This window comes from Oncorhynchus masou, chromosome 31 (assembly GCF_036934945.1).
Source record: "Oncorhynchus masou masou isolate Uvic2021 chromosome 31, UVic_Omas_1.1, whole genome shotgun sequence".
Taxonomy (NCBI): Eukaryota; Metazoa; Chordata; class Actinopteri; order Salmoniformes; family Salmonidae; genus Oncorhynchus; species Oncorhynchus masou.
Genome location: NC_088242.1, coordinates 78103656 through 78123067, shown reverse-complemented (window position 1 = coordinate 78123067; position 19412 = coordinate 78103656). Strand labels below are relative to the sequence as shown.

At 41.2% G+C, this 19412-nt stretch overlaps 1 protein-coding gene across 4 annotated transcripts in view; it reads left to right on the top strand.

Moving 5' to 3' along the window:
• The first annotated feature begins 292 nt into the window (after positions 1–292).
• The window catches only part of LOC135524478 (VPS9 domain-containing protein 1-like), a 32925-nt gene continuing 13805 nt past the window's right edge, over positions 293–19412 (top strand). For 3 of the 4 annotated variants that reach the window (XM_064952046.1, XM_064952044.1, XM_064952045.1), the window contains exons 1-13: positions 293–438; positions 843–915; positions 1624–1803; positions 1886–2063; positions 2405–2519; positions 4755–4817; positions 5197–5249; positions 5766–5853; positions 5958–6043; positions 6160–6626; positions 6726–6855; positions 8018–8223; positions 10013–10091. In XM_064952046.1, the coding sequence (XP_064808118.1) occupies positions 346–438; positions 843–915; positions 1624–1803; positions 1886–2063; positions 2405–2519; positions 4755–4817; positions 5197–5249; positions 5766–5853; positions 5958–6043; positions 6160–6626; positions 6726–6855; positions 8018–8223; positions 10013–10091 (1811 nt within the window). In that variant the 5' untranslated portion in view covers positions 293–345. The remainder of the gene's footprint in view (positions 439–842; positions 916–1623; positions 1804–1885; positions 2064–2404; positions 2520–4754; positions 4818–5196; positions 5250–5765; positions 5854–5957; positions 6044–6159; positions 6627–6725; positions 6856–8017; positions 8224–10012; positions 10092–19412) is intronic. The other variant, XM_064952047.1, reaches the window with a different exon arrangement.

Genomic DNA, 19412 nt, shown 5'->3' with positions numbered 1-19412 from the left:
CACATTTTAATAAAAAAATCACTATGTTTAGGATTGCAAAGGGCAAGTTGAGTTCTTGCACACGCGCACTTCACAGAGTAGGCGTTCCCTATCAATAGTAGAAAACGTTCCAGAACACAGCAATAGGCTCTTTCTCGCTCATGCTCGGCTCTGACCCCTCCCTGCTTGTTCTTCCCACTAAGACTATTTGTTTTCCATTGGATCTGACAGGCTGTGTTCTATCTTGGGTTAGTTATAAAAAAATATGTAGCGCCATCTTGCGGCTGTTGAAATGTATACTTCCGTTCGTTCATGCAAAGTTTACATCCGGAACGATTGGTCACAACAATAACAACCACCACCACCATGGCAGCAGCTGGCGCTGACATTAAGCCCCTTCAGCATGCCATGAAAATAGCTAAAGTGGCTATACAATTGGACGCAGGGAACCGACATAAGGTATTCTAATGTCAAGTTTACGAAAAAAGATTGAGTCAGAGTGCAGTATAACTTCACTATGCTGCAAATCCTGCCTCCAAAAAATATATATATAATTTTTTACTGCAATATGTTTAGTGTGACTGTAGTTACAGTATAATTGCAGTTCGACTGCTGCTATGTGTCCAAAATACCACAGTCAACAGCAGTTTCAAAACTGCGATATTTTTTTGTAAGGTTTGATTTAGAATTACAGTGGTGAACGAGTTTTATAGCCACGAGATATGCTTAGTTGATGACGTAAACAATGCAGCGTCACTTGTTACAGTAGCTAGTTGGCATAATGTGCTGTTATCTCTGTTGTAATACTGTTATATTTCTACAGTAGCCTACTTGTAAGTTTACAGCTTTCTTTTTTTCTCTAGGAAGCTTACTGTGAATACTTGAGGAGTATCAACTTCATCACCCACTCACTTTTGGAGGATGCTGTATCTAGGCGTAAGATGAGGACAATATTCCATTATGCAAAACTAAATACATCTCATTTCATTCAAGAGGTGCTCTGTAGATAAGAGCTGTTATGGTGCTTTCAGGATGGGACTGTAACTACATCTTTATGCCTGGCAGTCACTGAGCATAAAGACATCTAAGCTCAATCAAGATACTATGACGTTTGTCATCTCTTTCTCCACTCCACTCAAAGCTGCCAAGGCAGGTCTATAAGTCATTTTAGAACAGTATTTCCCAACCCTGGTCCTTGAGTACCTCCAACAGTAAGCAGTTTCATTGTGGCCCTTGACAAACACACCTCATTCAACTCATTGAGGGCTTGATGATTAGTTTAATCAGCTGTGCTTGTCCAGGGTTACAATAAACATGTCTACTGTTGGGGGTACTCGAAGACAAGGTTTGGGAAACACTGTTTTAGAAGGTAGAAAATAAACAATTGAACAAGTCCAGGAGTAAGTAGTTGACTGTGTTTGTTTGTAGACAATCACAGGATTACCTCACACATTGATTAATTTACTCCCTCCTGAAATAATCAACAACACTAAAGGATGTCTGTATCAACCTCGATGATGTAGATACTGAGATTTAATCAGTTCTTAGCATCGATTGTTTTAATTTAGTTGTAGTGGGAAGTGGTTACCAGTTGTAAAATGTTGCTTTTCTCTTCTGCTATTTTGATTTTCTTTACTCATCCAGAGGGAGAGATAGTAGAGGTGGAAAAGATGTTGAGGCTGGCTGAGCAGTGTTTGGAGAGAGCCAAGTCCTCCTTCATAGGAAGGAGAGATGAACCTGCAACCCCTATTTCCTACACGACGCCTATCAACTTGGCAGCACTCAGCCTGACCACAGCCTTAGCAGTAAGCCCTGGAAAGATTGGTAAATATATTTAGCCCAAATTTTGCAATGTTTTTCAAATGACTTTTTCCCGAAATGTGTCAACCTCCTGTCCCTCTTCCAGTTTCACCACAACCACAAGAGCCGGTTATTTACTCGGGGCCTAAACATAACCCCAGGCCTGGACAGAGAGAACCTGGACAGCGCAAAGTTCTCTCTGAGGGTGGAGGGGAGGTCATCACCTTCCTGTCCCCAGAAATCTTCCAGAGTTTGCAGATAGTGGAGTCGCAGGATACCAGGAAGTGAGTTGTTGTCAGAGAAACTGGAGACTAAACAATCAAGGGACAAAAAGGAGAGTTCTAGAAATAGCCACTCTGTGAAATAGAAGCACGCTCTCTGGTTACAGTATTCATGAGATGCCTACATCAGAAGTCACTCTTATCAATGAATGGTTGTCACCGTAGAACGTTGTTAAATTGTTGAAGAGGTCGATGATTAATACAGAGTTGATTTAATACAGAATATTTAAATAGTTCAGAACTGAAATTCACATTGTAAGCCACCCCAGTCATAGACTTAATATATTTTATACCTTTGGTAACATGTGACTAAACATTTTTGTATGTTTTTGTGTGTATTAAAGGGAGCTTACACCCATAGAGGAGGCCTCGCGGTTGAACCAGAAGTTGAAAGAAAATTATGAAGCTCGTCTGGCCCGACTCCCCCCTGCACAGGCCCGTACACAGAAGACTTCCCTGGTCAGACTTTGTTTGCGTGTTATTCACTTATACCAAAGAGACACCACATTTAGTTTAACCAAACTTTACATTGCAACCATGATTTTAGAATATCCCCAAAGTTGAATAAATTGAGGGATCTTGTAAATTAACTGGCTGCTATTTTAATTCACAGTTGTGTGTCAGATTACAGTAGAACACCGAAGCAAAGCAGAAAGGTTGTGAGATTCACACAGCTGTTATATCCACTACAAATGAGTTTGACACACACACACACACACACACATGTCACACACACATGAGTACCATCTGATGTTGGTATGAGGCAGAGTTGGATCCAACAAGAACTCAGCATCATGTTTCTTCTACATTAATTATGTCCATCAGTTCTGGGACGCTGCTATGGTGGGTATTTAGAGCAGTAGACTTGCAGAAAACTGTTTCGAATGAAGTAGACTGATAACATGGAAATAAGAAATTATTCATGCTTGACGCAAGTGTACTCGTTGTTTTATCTATTTCATATTTATTTTTAAATATAATACTCTGGGTTTTGCATTGAAGCACAATCGCATGCATGCACGAGACGAGTGGCATGTGAATCCATACAAGGTTCACGCCCCTTCAAGGTGATTAGGGAATCGATTCGTTTGGACTTTATTTGGCGCGCCACACGTTCTTGTTGGATTCGAGTTTTAGTTGAGAAATCAACAGGATTAGTGACTCACTCTAAGGTTAGAGATTGAGGCGAAATACGGTCAGAATACAAACTACAGCTGGCAGTTTTTTTTTCTTCCTCTTCATGATCGCGTTGTCGTGTCCTTCAAGAAATACTAGTTTGACTTTTCCACGCGTTTTAGTCGCTTAGAACAAAAAACATTTGAAATCCCACGATTTAGATGCAAAGAATGTTTCGTCGACATAACGGCCAAATGGATCTGCGGGCTCAGTGGGAAAAACTGAAGGAATTTGTGAAGGTACTTTTTATGTCCATGTAGTTTCATTGTTTCAATTACGTTTTACAACTGGGAACTCGGAAATCTCAGATTTTTAGTGCGTTCAAGAGAACTCTTTTCGAGGTTCTCAGTTGTCGTGAAAGCACAAGTAGCACAGACTACTGCACATGTACTCACAGGGTGACTAGTAAGCGTTTCACTGTAAGGTCTACTACACCTGTTGTATTCGGCGCACGTGACAAACTTTGATTTGATTTAGTAGTAGGATGTTTCCAATGAGAGTGATATATAATATATATATATATATATATCTTTTGTATGTGGACAACCCTTCAAATGAGTGGATTCGGCTATTTCAGCCACACATAAAATCGAACACACAGCCATGCAATCTCCTTCGACAAACATTGACAGTAGAATGGCCTTACTGAAGATCCCAGTGATTTTTCAACGTGGCACCATCATATGATGGTCTTGGGCTTTTGACCATTTCTTTGTATTCCTCATGTCTAACTCATTGTTAGAAAAAGTTTGGTCCAGTTATATATTTATGAGGTATTATACACTGAGTGTACAAAACATTAAGAAAACCTGCTCTTTCCATGACTTAGCTTTCACCTGGATTCACCTGGTCAGTCTATGAACCCTTATTGATGTCACTTGTTAAATCTGATTCAATCAGTGTAGCTGAAAGGGAGGAGACAGGTTAAATAAGGATTTTCTTGAGACAATTGAGACATGGATTTTTGTATGTGTGCCATTGAGGTTGAATGGGCAAGACTAAATATTTAAGTTCCTTTGAACATGGTATGTTAGTAGGTGCAGGCGCACCGGTATGTGTGTCAAGAACTGCAACGCTGCTGGGTTTTTCCACACTCAACAGTATCCCGTGTGTATCAAAAATGGTCCACCACCCAAAGGACATCCAGCCAACATGACACAACGCTGGGGTCAATCATTTCTTGTGCTTTTTGAGGTGGAACGACCCAGTAGAAGTGACCTCTCCAGGAGCTTACTCAAGTGCAATCACTGACAACCCTTAACTAATGAAGTTGTTGTTCAGACCCCGATGAGCCATATATGCAATCGGCCAACAGTCAGCCTACCTCAGGCAATTACTGGTTGTAGTGTTGAGTTGATAACATTTTATGTTTACCTTTTCAACTAGAATTCTTCCTCCTGGGAAATATTACTTGTCTTATCTCTCTCACAATGTAATTAGGATATTTCTGACATGTATGTAACATCTCTAGAAGTAGTCTGGAAATGTAAAATACTAATCAATTTTCTTTCAACGCAGACACTCTCTCTTCAGAGGCAGATGATGGAGAACCTAATCATTGCCAAGGCCAGGCAAGATGCTGTATCCTTCTGCTAATGTGGACTTTCGGGGTCAGTTTGATATTATATAAGTCTAGGAGTCAATTGGGTAAGAATGTCCACTTGATTAAGTTACACCAGGATCCAAATTATGGCATCATGGCTGAATGAGCCTTACCTGTGATCCTTGGTAAACACATTCCAGACACCCCATGTTATGTCTCCTGTAACTGAGTCATAAGAGGACCCTAAAGTTACATCTATTATAGTGACCGACCTGTTAGTGCTTGAAAGTAGTTACCTTTTGAGAGAATTTATGCTATTGGTTACCCATGGGGATAGGCATGTAGCTTTGGGGTGAGCTGCTGTTTTATGTTTAGATCCAGTGGACATTTGGGAAGGGTTCCTTAATACGTGTGAAGCTACAAAGGAAGATGGAGGAGAGGAGACTGCGGCTGCAGGAGGAGGCCAACAGGTGAGCATTTGTCCCCTCTGACAGAACTTGGTACACATCACAGTTCAAGACTGATGTATGGCTTTACAGTCTAACCGCATAAGTAATGTCTGTAGTATAAGTGCTGCTACTTTGTAGGAATTGGAATAAGAACAGAAACCTGACACTTGTGTATTTGCAGTTAAGTTTAGAATACTTCAGAACCATCTCCCCTCATTAACCACTCAATCCACCCTTAATTTAAGTCTTCTGATATGTAGTATGAAAGTAATTGAAATGGTGCTAGGAGCTGAGCTCCAGTTGCATCCATGTATCTGAGTAAGGGCAACTGATTGGCACAGGGGTCTAAGGCACTGCATCTGAGTGCTTGAGGCGTCACTACAGACACCCTGGTTCAATTCGAAGCTGTATCACAAGCGACCGTGATTGGGAGTCCCATAGGGCCCAGAGTTGGCCGGTGTAGGCCGTCATTATGAATAAGAATCTGTTCTTAACTGACTTGCCCAGTTAAATAAAAAAATCAACGTGTCTATGCAGGAGATTTGCCGCATCTGGAACAATTACTGCAGAAGAACAGGAGCAACGTGTTTTGTACACAAATGTTTTGGAATATGAACAAGATCATGTGAGTTCAAAGTGCAGTGACAACTTGACAAGTCATTGTATCGATAAGTGAACTTTAGTGTTTCCTGTCAAGTTGTCCTCATCCTGTGTATGTTTGACTTATAGGACTGGCCCAAGCTATGGAAAGCCAACATTAGGAAAAATCCTGATGATCCCACATTGGTGTCCGGCCTTGTTTCATGTCTTCTCAGGTACTAAACACGAGGCCGCACAAGGCAGTCCTAGTTCTATATTTTTCCATACATAATGTTGCTTAATTTCATTTTGAATAGAGGAGTCATTTTTGTGTGCTTTGTGTGTATCCTAGCTGTCCAGACCACCCTGTGATGATGCTACTGAAAAGGCTCCAGTACAGAGTTTACAACAGGCTCTACCCAATCGTGAGTAAGAATCACCCTACAAGTCCTGCCCTGCCCATGAAACCCTCCCACAGCGCCCAGAGCCTGTTGATGTCAGGCTCTCATCAGAACGTGTCAAAATCCAAAGTGGGTCACAGTATGTCCTCCGATGCCTCTCTCAATATCTCCTTCTCCCATGACCATATTGCTAACGAGGAGGATAGTGATGGGCCCCATACACTGGACAGGGAGAATTCGTTTGAGGATCTAGAGAAGTTTCTGACGCAGCTGGACTGGGCTCCATCACATGGGGACTCTGACGTGACCTTTGAACAGTCACAGTTGGATCAGGAGGAGCCTCTCGTTCAAGACTTGGAGATGCGTGATCTCAAAGAACACCTCAAGGCTATTGTGAAGGACATCCATATTGCCATTGGTTAGTATGACTGTTAAAATGTACTATGTAGTAGACCTCGTGTTTTGCAGTGTTTTCTAATTGTTGAGGGAAATGTATGAAAATAACTTTGTGTTGCAGATCAACTGCTGTCGCTATGTCTTCTCTCTTTTGAGTGTCTGAACACAGCCAGTTCTAAGGACCTGTGTGTGGCCAGCATAGAAGAAGCCTTCTTCACTCCCCTCTGGAGCTCTTTGTTGGCTCTCTTCAGGTAATCTTCTCTTCTTTTTTCATTTTTTTTTTTTCAGCTATGATTACTTACCCATATTTTGTGGCAAAAACTAGTGATTGGGGTTTTGAAATCATTTCACTATTCGAATAGTATCATACATTTCTGTAGGATATTTGAATTACATGTGTTTTTTTTAATACATCTTACGTTCTTAACCTAAGGACTGCTGGCACTCTATTGCTTAAGCTGTGGAGGGGGCAGTGTGTGTGAGAGGGAGAGCAGACAAAGGGAGAGGGAGAGGCGCCAAGGCAACTCGGTGACAGCCAAGACTAGCTAACTTGTAGCAGCCACAATGTTATTTATCATCCCATATAACAGTGCCTGTCTTGACTAGAGTAGCCTAGAGAAGCTAACCATATATAGTTAACTAGGCTAATTGAGGCCATATGCCGCTTTCTCCCCAACTCCATTCAGATAAAACAACCGCTTACCTGTTGGTTGTTCAGTGGTAGCCTACTCCTTCTCATTTTGCTAACTTTTCATTCTGTGATTTTATTGCATCTTGCATTGCGTTAGTGAACTATCACTCCACTTGCTACACTTTAAGCCTCTGCTGAATTTAATTAGCTAACATAAACAACAACATACACATGTGAAGGTTACCAGTTGTCTAGCAGTCTTTTTTATGGGGTGCACGTCATAAAACCTACATTGAAAAGTTTGTTTTATTAAATTAATCATTTTAAATGTCATGGTATATCCTATATGTAACAATGTCACATGGATTTGTTATTTACGTTTAGAAAAAGCATTTTCAGTGTTAAAATAGGCCTATTAAAAATAACACAACAATTTGAATACTAACGTTGGTTCGGATATTTGGTATTCGAATAACCGTGCACATCCCTAGTAAAAGCTTCTTGTTTGCAAAAGGAGTTTGATGTCAGGCAGTGGTCGATAGATGGCGTCAGTATGCTACAACGAGAAACTGTTCTCTCTTCTCCTATTAGCCTGCTGCATGGTTGATTATGCGTCTCAGTGTAGTGAGATGATTAACAGACCTGTGATTCAACCGTTCCTTGAAGTATTCAATCTGTCCATTTAGAAAGGTAGTTCAGTGTGAAGCCAGTGTCAGTCATGTCACACTACTTGTTGATTTGGCATGCTTACCTCTTATTTCTTTGTGTCCTGGACTATGAAGGAAGGTCCACAGAGAGAGGGAGCTGTCCTTTGAGTCCAGTATGAGGCTGTATCGGGATGCCTCACCTGGTGATGTTGGTGTCGCATCGAAACTGTACCCCCAGGACCCTGTCATGCTGCATGGTTCCTACCCCTATGACTCGGCAGTGCAAGAACTTCGCTTGCTGTGCAGCGATTGCTGTCCCCAGAGAAAGCTGGAGTGCATTGGTGAGTGAGACCCTCACTGGACAATGATAGTGTGGGAAGTGTTCTTTACATTGCTCACACCGCAGAAGCATTTAACTGGGGGGAAAACCCATGTTTCTCTGCGCCAATAACATCTAATACACAATGTTCTTTTATTTCAGACAGGCTGGAATCTGTTTTGACTTGTTTGTGTGATGTTATTGATGATTTCCATATGCCTACAGTTGGAAGCTTACATACACCTTAGCCAAATACATTTAAACTCAGTTTATTCACAATTCCTGACATGTAATCCTTGTAAAAATTCCCTGTTTTAGGTCAGTTAGGATCACCACTTTATTTAAAAATGTGAAATGCCAGAATAATAGCAGAGTGATTTATTTCAGCTTTTATTTATTTTATCACATTCCCATTGGGTCAGAAGTTTACATACTAATTGAGTGTATTTGGTAGCATTGCCTTTAAATTGTTTAGCTTGGGTCAAATGTTTCTGGAAGCCTTCCACAAGCTTCCCACAATAAGTTGGGTGAATTTCGGCCCATTCCTCCTGACAGAGCTGATGCAACTGAGTCAGGTTTTAAGGTCTCCTTGCTCGCACACACTTTTTCAGTTCTGCCCACAAATTTTCTATGGGATTGAGGTCAGGGATTTGTGATGGTCACTCCAATACCCTGACTTCTTGTCCTTAAGCCATTTTGCCACAACTTTGGAAGTATGCTTGGGGTCATTGTCCATTTGGAAGACCCATTTGCGACCAACTTTAACTTCCTGACTGATGTCTTGAAATGTTGCTTCAATATATCCACATAATTTTCCTACCTCATGATGGATGCCATCTATTTTGTGAAATGCACCTGTCCCTCCTGCAGAAAAGCACCCCCACAACATGATGCTGCCACTCCGGTGCTTCACAGTTGGGATGGTGTTCTTTGGCTTGCATGCATCCCCTTTTTCCTCCAAACATAACGATGGTCATTATGGCCAAACAGTTGTATTATTTTTTTCTTCAGACCAGAGGACATTTCTCCAAAAAGTCCGATCTTTGTCCCCATGTGCAGTTGCAAACCGTAGTCTGGCTTTTTTATGGCGGTTTTGGAGCAGTGGCTTCTGCCTTGCTGACCAAACTTTCAGGTTATGTCAATATAGGACTCGTTTTACTGTGGATATAGATACTTTGTACCTGTTTCCTCCAGCATCTTCACAAGGTCCTTTGCTGTTATTCTGGGATTGATTTGCACTTTTCTCACCAACGTACGTTCATCTCTAGGAGACAGAACGCGTCTCCTTCCTGAGCGGTATGACGGCTGCGTGGTCCCATGGTGTTTATGCTTGCGTACTATTGTTTGTATAGATTAACGTGGTACCTTCAGGCATTTGGAAATTGCTCCCAAGGATGAACCAGACTTGTGGAGGTCTACCATTTTTTTTCTGAGGTCTTGGCTGATTTCTTTTGATTTTCCCATCATGTCAAGCAAGGAGGCACTGAGTTTGAACGTAGGCCTTGAAATACATCCACAGGTACACCTCCAATTGACTCAAATGATGTCAATTAGCCTAACCGAAGCTTCTCAAGCCATGACATTTTCTGGAGTGAAACAAGTTAAATAATCTGTCTAAACAATTGTTGGAAAAATTACTTGTCATGCACAAAGTAGATGTCATAACTGACTTGCCAAAACTTTTTTGTTATCAAGAAATTTGTGGAGTGGTTGAAAAATGAGTTTTAATGACTCCAACCTAAGTGTATGTAAACTTCCGACTTCAACTGTATGTGTTAGTCACCTTTGTTTTGCGTCCTGTTCTGTTGCAGTTCGAACGTTGCGTCTGATCTGTGCTTGTGCTGAGGACTACTCCTGCCTTCATGAGGCAGAATCCAAAACAGCAGCCATGTGAGTGTAATACTACAACATTGCTTTTATGGATATGAACATGCTCACATGCTGGACCATGCTCGTTTCCCCTCAAATCTCACACACAGTGCAAACAGTGTTATTTTACAGTGCCTTCAGAAAGGATTCACACCTTGACTTTTTCCACATTTTGTTTCAAACTGAATTTAAAATGGACTAATTTGAGATTTTTTTTTGTCACTGGCCTACACACAATAAACATCCCATAATGTCAAAGTAGAAATGTTTTTACAAATTAACATATATTTTTTAAATAACTACATAACTTTACACCACACATTCTACCATAAAACCAGGGAGGTTTTCCAATGCCTCACAAAGCAGGGCACCTATTGGTTAAAAAAAAAGGAAGGGAGACATTGAATGTCCCTTTGAGCACGGTGTTATTAATTACACCTTGGATGGTGTATCAATACACCCAGTCACTACAAAGATACAGGTATCCTTTCCTAATTCATTTGCTGGAGAGGACGTAAGCCGCTCAGTGATTTCACCATAGGCCAAAGGTGACTTTTAAAACAGTTAGTTTAACGGCTGTGATAGAACTGAGGATGGATCAACAACATTGTAGTTACTCCACAATACTAACCTAATTGACAGTGAAAAGAAGGAAGCCTGTAGAGAATACAAATATTCCAAAACGTGCATCCTGATTGCTATAAGGCATTAAAGTAAAACTGCAACAGAATGTGGCAATGTTTTGGGCAAAAACAACACATGACTGAGTACCACACTCCATATTTTCAAGCACAGTGATGATTGGATGGTGTTACTAGAGTTTCAGGATAAAAAAAAACTGAATGGAGCTAAGTAAAATCCTGGAGGAAAACCTGGTTGTCTGCTTTCCACCAGAAACTGGGAGATGAATTCCTTTTTCAGCAGGACAATAACCTAAAACACAATGTCAAATCTATGCTGTAGTTGCTTATCAAGATGACATTCAATGTTCTTGAGTGGCCTAGTTACAGTTTTGACTTAAATATACTTGAAACTCTATGGCAAGACCTGAAAATGGTTGTCTAGCAATGATCAACAACCAATTTGATTGAGCTTGAGGGATGTTGAAAAGAATAATGGGCCAATGTTGCATAATCCAGATGTGGAAAGCTCTTAGAGACTTGCCCAGAAAGACTCATAGTTGTAATCTCTGCCAAAGGTGCTTCAACAAAGTATTGACTCACAGGCTGACGACAAAATAAATTTAGCAATCTATATTATTCAATTATTGCACCCACACTGCTTGCGCATGCCAACGAGCAGCTGCATTGCCAAGGGCTTTAATAGAAGTCAGTTTTATTTCTGACGCAGATCGAGCTGCAAGTCCTGCCTCTCCCATCTCCTCATTGGTTTATAGAAGCAGGTACCCATGTGCCATTTCCTCATTGGTTATACCCACATGGGTGACTGAAAGAGACAATAGGTCGGTGGCGGCAACACAGAACCCAAACCGGCTGTTTGCGTGTGCAATCGTGCATAAATGTATTTTGTCCCCCTCACACCAAACGCGATCACGACACGTGGGTTAAAATATCAAAACAAAATCTGAAACAATTATATTAATTTGAGAAACAGGTTAAAAAGCATTTAAACGTTTGTCAATTTAGCTAGTTAGCTTGCACTTGCTAGCAAATTTGTCGTATTTATCTGGCTTGCTGTTGCTAGCTAATTTGTCCTGGGATATAAACATTGAGTTGTTATTTTTACCTGAAATGCACAACGTCCCCCGCCAATTAATCCACACACAAAACGGTCAACTGAATCGTTTCAGTTGAGGCTTTTTTTTTTTCTTCTCTTGACTTTATATTGCGATTATAAGTAGCTAGCAACAGCAAGCTAGCTAAATAGGACAAATTAGCTAGCAAGTGCAAGCTAGCTAGCTAAAATGCCATAAATATGTCATGCTTTTCGACCTGTCCCCAAATTAATATAATTGGTTCAAAGTTTTTGATATTTTAACCTGCTTGTCGTGATCACGTTTGGTGTGGGGGGGACAAAATACATTTATGCACGATGGCACACGTGCTCAACCGGTTTGGGTTCTGTGTTAGTGGTGTGAATACTTAATGTCAAGTTATCCAGAAACATGTTTTCACTTTGTCATTTATGGGTTATTGTGTGTAGGGGGATATATATTTTAAAAGTCGACAGATTTTTATTTATTTATTAAAAAAAAAAAAAAAATATTATGATTTTTCGATACTGATTATTGGAGGACCAAAAAGAAAGCCGCTACCGAGTTAATCGGCAGATGTTTTTTTTTTTAAACTTTTTTTTGTAATAATGACAATTACAACAATACTGAATGCACACTTATTTTAACTTAATATAATACATCAATAAAATCAATTTAGCCTCAAGTAAATGACACATGTTTAAATAATGCAAAAACAAAGTATTGGAGAAGTAAAAGTGCAATATGTTCCATGTAAGAAAGCTAACGTTTCAGTTCCTTGTTCAGAACATGAGAACATATGAAAGCTGGTGGTTCCTTTTAACATGAGTCTTCAATATTCCTAGGTATGAAGTTTTATGTTGTAGTTATTATAGGACTATTTCTTTCTCTACAATTTGTATTTCATATACCTTTGACTATTGGCTGTTCTTATAGGCACTTTAGTATTGCCAGTCAAACAGTATAGCTTCCGTCCCTCTCCTCGCTCCTACCTGGGCTCAAACCAGGAACACATCAACAACAGCCACCCTCGAAGCAGCGTTACCCATGCAGAGCAAGGGGAACAACCACTCCAAGTCTCAGAGCGAGTGACGTTTGAAAAGCTATTAGCGCGCACCCCGCTAACTAGCTAGCCATTTCACATCGGTTACACCAGCCTAATCTCGGGAGTTTTTAGGCTTAAAGTCATAAACAGCGCAATGCTTGAAGCATTGCGAAGAGCTGCTGACATACACACAAGTGCTGTTTGAATGAATGCTTACGAGCCTGCTGGTGCCTACCATTGTTCAGTCAGACTGCTCTATCAAATGCTAGACTTAATTATAACATAACACACAGAAATACGAGTCTTTGATCATTAAAATGGTTTAATCCGGAAACTATAATTTCGAAAACTAAACGTTTATTCTTTCAGTGAAATACGGAACCGTTCCATATTTTATCAAGCGGATGGCATCCCAAAGTCTAAATATTGCTGTTACATTGTACAACCTTCAATGTTATGTCATAATTATGTACAATTCTGGCAAAACAATTCCGGCCTTTTGTTAGGAATAAATGGACTTCACACAGTTCGCAATGAGCCAGGCGGCCTAAATTGCTGAATATAACCTGACTGCTTGCACGGAACGCAAAAGAAGTAACAAAATTGCTCTCGTTATAAGAAATTCATGTTAGCAGGCAATATTAACTAAATATGCAGGTTTAAAAATATATACTTGTGTATTGATTTTAAAGGAAGGCATTGTTTATGGTTAGGTACATTGGTGCAACGACAGTGCTTTTTTTCACACATGCGCTTGTTAAATCATCACCCGTTTGTCGAATTAGGCTGTGATTCAATGAGAAATTAACAGGCACTGCATCGTTTATATGCAACGCAGGACACGCTAGTTAGCTACACATGGTTGATATTACTAGTTTAACTAGTGATTATGTTATTTTTTACAAGATAAGTTTAATGCTAGCGAGCAACTTACCTTGGCTTCTTGCTGCCCTTGCGTAACAGGTAGTCAGCCTGCCATGCAGGCTCCTCGTGGAGTGCAATGTAAGGCAGGTGGTTGGAGTGTTGGACTAGTAACCGGAAGGTTGCAAAAACGAATCCCTGCTGACAAGGTAAAAATCTGTTGTTCTGTCCCTGAACAAGGCAGTTAACCCACTGTTCCTAGGCCGTCATTGAAAATAAGAATGTGTTCTTAACTGACTTGCCTAGTTAAATAAAGGTGTGTAAAAAACAAAAGCAAATCGTGTCTAAAAATACTGCTTGTTGTGAAAACTTGAAATCAGCCCTAAATTAATCAGCCATTCCGATTTAATCGGTCGACCTCAAATATATTTAATACATTTTGAATTCAGGCTGTAACAACAAAATGTGGAATAAGTCAAGGGGTATGAATACTTTCTGAAGGCACTGTTTTATTTAAAAACAAATAAACAAATCTGACCTATTCTGCTTCTGTGCTTTTATACAGACTTACTGTACAGATATTTTGGGGGGAGTATCCAAATATAATTTAGGGCCTCGGTCAGTGGTCGCCTTGTCAGACTTCATCAGAGATCACTAAGGCCAGACACAGCAGGGGTCTAGCCAAGGATCACTGCCCCCTGCAGAGTGCCCCATCCTGGCCGACCCACAAAGTGGGTCGCCTTGTCTGGAACATACTCAGGCAGGGCCCAGCTAGCCTTGGAGCTGTGGATAGGAAAGCGGCTCTACTGGGCAGCAGAGAGGGCTATAGGTCAGAGACCATGTAATGGGTATGCAGAGTGTCGACGTTAAGTCATTTGAGGTTGGGGGAGTAATGTAGTGAGAAAGTTTACTGGGTTATTTGCTTGATTAAGTAGTCTACTACTAGAAGAGAATTTAATGAGGCTTGCTAGTGTAGGCAGGAAACTGATGGGGTAGATCAAACATTTAAGAGCCAGTCCACACGCTACCTAAATGACACCCAGTAAACATCTGTCTGCATAAAATTCTAATTGGACTAAAGCCCTATTCGCACGGGACCAGTATTACTAGACAATGTTGGTCATGTAATTATTATCCCAGCATGTCTGTTGTTTTCCAGTGGATGATTCAGACGGGTTTTGTTTGAGCAAACTGCCCTGTAATATGTTTTTCACAATTGACCGTTGACGGAAGCCTGGAGGCTCTTCTATGCGTGACGATATTTCAAATGTCTAGGGATAGCCTAATGTTGGCCTGATGGCCTTGCGTTCGGCGGAAGTCTAAATAATTATCCATATCAATAAGATCTGTAACCTACGCAGAGATTTAATTACCTGATGGATTTCGTAATGTATCAATTAATTGCACTGTATATTGTCTACTTCATCTTTTAAGAGAAGTATGGCACTGGGAAAGTTGATATATGACAAAACAAATAATTCATCTGTAGGCTACAATCATAGCACTTTGTTTTAAGTATTAATTTGTTCCTATGTTCTTACCCAAACTGGGATGCAGCACCTGTTAAACCCTGTAATATCCCTCAAAACACAGGGATGACTATTCACACGGGGTAAGTGTTATCAGAGGACCTTGGCGTTTGCCAAAAAAACAGTAGTTTTTTAGGGCTGTGATAACCTTCCTTCCAAGTAAAAAAATACTGACATGGCAGATTTGGACAGGACTAATTTGTGCTCGTGCACATAATTACATGACCTTAGCACCCCCAGTAAAACTTATCCCATCTGAATAGGGCTTAAGAGTGAAATGCTAACTTACGGGCTCTTCCCAACAATGAAGAGAAATAATAGAAAAAATAATACAAGGAATAAATACACAATGAGTAATAACTTAAAGTATACACTGGGTACCAGTATTGAGTCGATGTGCAGAGGTACGAGGTAATTGCAAGCATTTCGCCATACCTGCAATAACATTTGCTAAACACGTGTATGTGAACAGTTAGATTTGAGTTAGCTATGTCATTTTATACCTACCTATATGTACTAGGAAACAGGATAGATAATTAACAGTAGCAGCAGCTTGTGTGATGAGTCCGGAGTTAGCCCGGGTAGCTATCGATAAACTATTAAGCAGTCTCATGGCTTGAGGGTAGAAGCTGTTCAGGGTCCTGTTTGTTCCAGATATGGTGCATTGGTACTGCGCGGTAGCAGAGAGAACAGTCTATGACTTTGGTGGCACCAGTCTTTGACTCCAGCCACCCATAGGCCCATTGCATGAACTTATCAGGCACCTCTAAAACTAAAACTGTTTGAGGATGTGGGCTCCACAACCAACCAAACAAATCGTTCTCTCTCATTATGTTTGTTTGGAGCATTGAGGGCATAGCTCATGTAGTGCTGGCACAATTACTGTGTAACCAACAGTTATGGGTGAAGACCGTCATGAAAAAAAACATTGCCATAACCATTTTGAAAATGTTTTATTTTGGGAACAAACAGCTACCTGAAGACTGGATGGCCGGGCATTCTTGCGGTTGTCTGTTTCTGCAGTAACGTGGACTCTTATGTGGCAAAGGAGTCTTCTGTTGCCGAGTCAATGCCCCCCCCCCCCGCCCAGAAGGCAGCAGCATACGTAGAAATAGAATAAATGGGATGACATCCCCATTAAAGACGACTATGGCATGGACTGGTGGCCATTGCAAGTATTCCCATAGGCGCAAAGCATGAAGTAAAAGTAGGAAGTGTACCCATCAATATGTGTTTGAGCCACATCAGTTAAAGTAGCAACACACACACCCCACATCTGAGGATCTGTCTTTTTCAGCCATCTTTTTTTCAGCCAGGGGTGCAAAATCCACTTGTCACTAGGGTTGTTGCGGTGAAGTCATGAAGGCAGTCAAATTCCACGTGACTGTTTAGTTATGGTAATCAGGCTTCTCCAAGCTCTGATGCTGCTGATGGTCATTGGTAGTCTACCAAACTTGCTAACTGCCTGATACTCCACACTCTATTGTCCTTCTAATCACTGTGACATCAATGCAAATGTTTTGAAAATCTAATTGAACACTTCATGAGAGCCCATGTGCTCATGTTGCAAAAATGTCTAGAGGCTATGCAATTGTGAGAGAGAACCAAGTAATGGCCTCTATTAAAAGAGGTTCCCATCAGTTTTCTATAGGCTAGGCTTGCTATATTTATTCCTCAACCTTGCTAATATTAAGCACATTGCTTCTCTTTAAAACAGGAGTATAGCCTACCTGGCTGACATGAAAATAAACCATGGGGAAAGGTGTCCTCCATTCGCTATTTAACTGCATAGATGACATATATTTTTCCCCCCTTTGCCCCTGTTTCGTTACAGTTCATAATGGTCCTTTGTAAATCAAAACAAATTGGGTGACAATATTAGGCTATCACTTGTGAATGATGCCCAGCATAAGAAACAATGGCTCTTTTTTTTCGAATCAGTCGCACACCTCATGTAGCCTAACCCATGGGCCTGTATCTTTTTAATAAGGTTTGTATCACAACTAAGGTGGCCAAATAACTTAATTTTAAGCACGTTAATCCGCGTTACAATGGTTGTAGCGCCTAACTGGCATACATAAGCAGCGCGTGAGTTTCAAGTTTGGGGAAGAATTTTCACCATAAAAATACACCTTTTTATAATAAGCATTACATGCATAATTGTGTTTGCGGTCACTTTTGATGGTGGTTTCCCCTTATTGGAACATTTTGCGCTTACAGCCTACTACCATGTGCGCATTGCTGTGCTGATAATGTGAAGAAATAATTTATCAATTTAAGCTAAATGTTCTTATCTGTTGTGGCAGCCACATTGTGTAAAGATAGTCTGGGACGCGATGGATCCCAAATTAATACAACCACTAGCCTCAAACTATGTTTGGAATATTTATTTCTCGCATAGTTCAAAGGTCAACCTATTCTATGGGTGATAGTAGATTGACATAGGCTAGTACTTTTGCTGTACGTTAGGCCTACTCACATTGTTGGGAGACAAAGTAAATGTGGACATTACTTCCAATATCTTCAATTTGCACCTCGGAATTGGATAAGGACACACGCAGTAGCGTCCCAAATGTCTGTCTTCACTTGTAGCCTGTGAGAAAGACCTGATCACGTGATGGGGAGCCAGGGAGAAGGTGCATTACGGCCCCACAAAGGGGATGCCACCATTTACATTTACATTTAAGTCATTTAGCAGACGCTCTTATCCAGAGCGACTTACAAATATTGCTTGTCAAATTGTGAATGAGTTGCTGAAGTGGTGTGTGTACAGCCGGTGCAAAAAAACTAAGCAGAGCTTATGCCTTTCAAAGTAGTTTTTTTCAATTCCTCATTAGTTGCATCATGCAGCCTTGCAATGTATTAAAAATCCAAACATACAGCCCAATGTTTGTAGAACCACTGAAGTTACATGAACTCTAAATGAAGCGTATAGGAATACCTTTTTCTTTGTTAGCCGCTCAACACAGTGTGCACTCACTGAAATAGTTTGGAGGAAATGTCCTTTCTATTTTTTTCAGCTTTGTTCAATTGTATTCTTCATGCTATAAAATGTCAAGGAATTCTAAGCAAATCTTGTCTGCTAAATGACCTCGTGTACTCCACAGCCATTTGGCATAGCCAGATCAGGACAACTGTGTATGCTTTTCTGTTCTTCTGAAATAGACTAAATCAAAACAAATCAAATGTATTTATATAGCCCTTCGTACATCAGCTGATATCTCAAAGTGCTGTACAGAAACCCAGCCTAAAACACCAAACAGCAAGCAATGCAGGTGTAGAAGCACGGTGGCTAGGAAAAACTCCCTAGAAAGGCCAAAACCTAGAGAAGAACCAGGCTATGTGGGGTGGCCAGTCCTCTTCTGGCTGTGCCGGGTGGAGATTATAACAGAACATGGCCAAGATGTTCAAATGTTCATAAATGACCAGCATGGTCGAATAATAGTAAGGCAGAACAGTTGAAACTGGAGCAGCAGCACGGCCAGGTGGACTGGGGACAGCAAGGAGTCATCATGTCAGGTTGTCCTGGGGCATGGTCCTAGGGCTCAGGTCCTCCGAGAGAAAGAGAGAGAATTAGAGAACGCACACTTAGATTCACACAGGACACCGAATAGGACAGGAGAAGTACTCCAGATATAACAAACTGACCCTAGCCCCCGACACATAAACTACTGCAGCATAAATACTGGAGGCTGAGACAGGAGGGGTCAGGAGACACTGTGGCCCCATCCAAGGACACCCCCGGACAGGGCCAAACAGGAAGGATTCAACCCCACCCAGTTTGCCAAAGCACAGCCCCCACACCACTGGAGGGATATCTTCAACCACCAACTTACCATCCTGAGACAAGGCTGAGTATAGCCCACAAAGATCTCCGCCATGGCACAACCCAAGGGGGGGACGCCAACCCAGACAGGATGACCACATCAGTGAATCAACCCACTCAGGTGATGCACCCCTTCCAGGGACGGCATGAGAGAGCCCCAGTAAGCCAGTGACTCAGCCCCTGTAATAGGGTTAGAGGCAGAGAATCCCAGTGGAAAGAGGGGAACCGGCCAGGCAGAGACAGCAAGGGCGGTTCGTTGCTCCAGAGCCTTTCCGTTCACCTTCCCACTCCTGGGCCAGACTACACTCACTCAATCATATGACCCACTGAAGAGATGAGTCTTCAGTAAAGACTTAAAGGTTGAGAC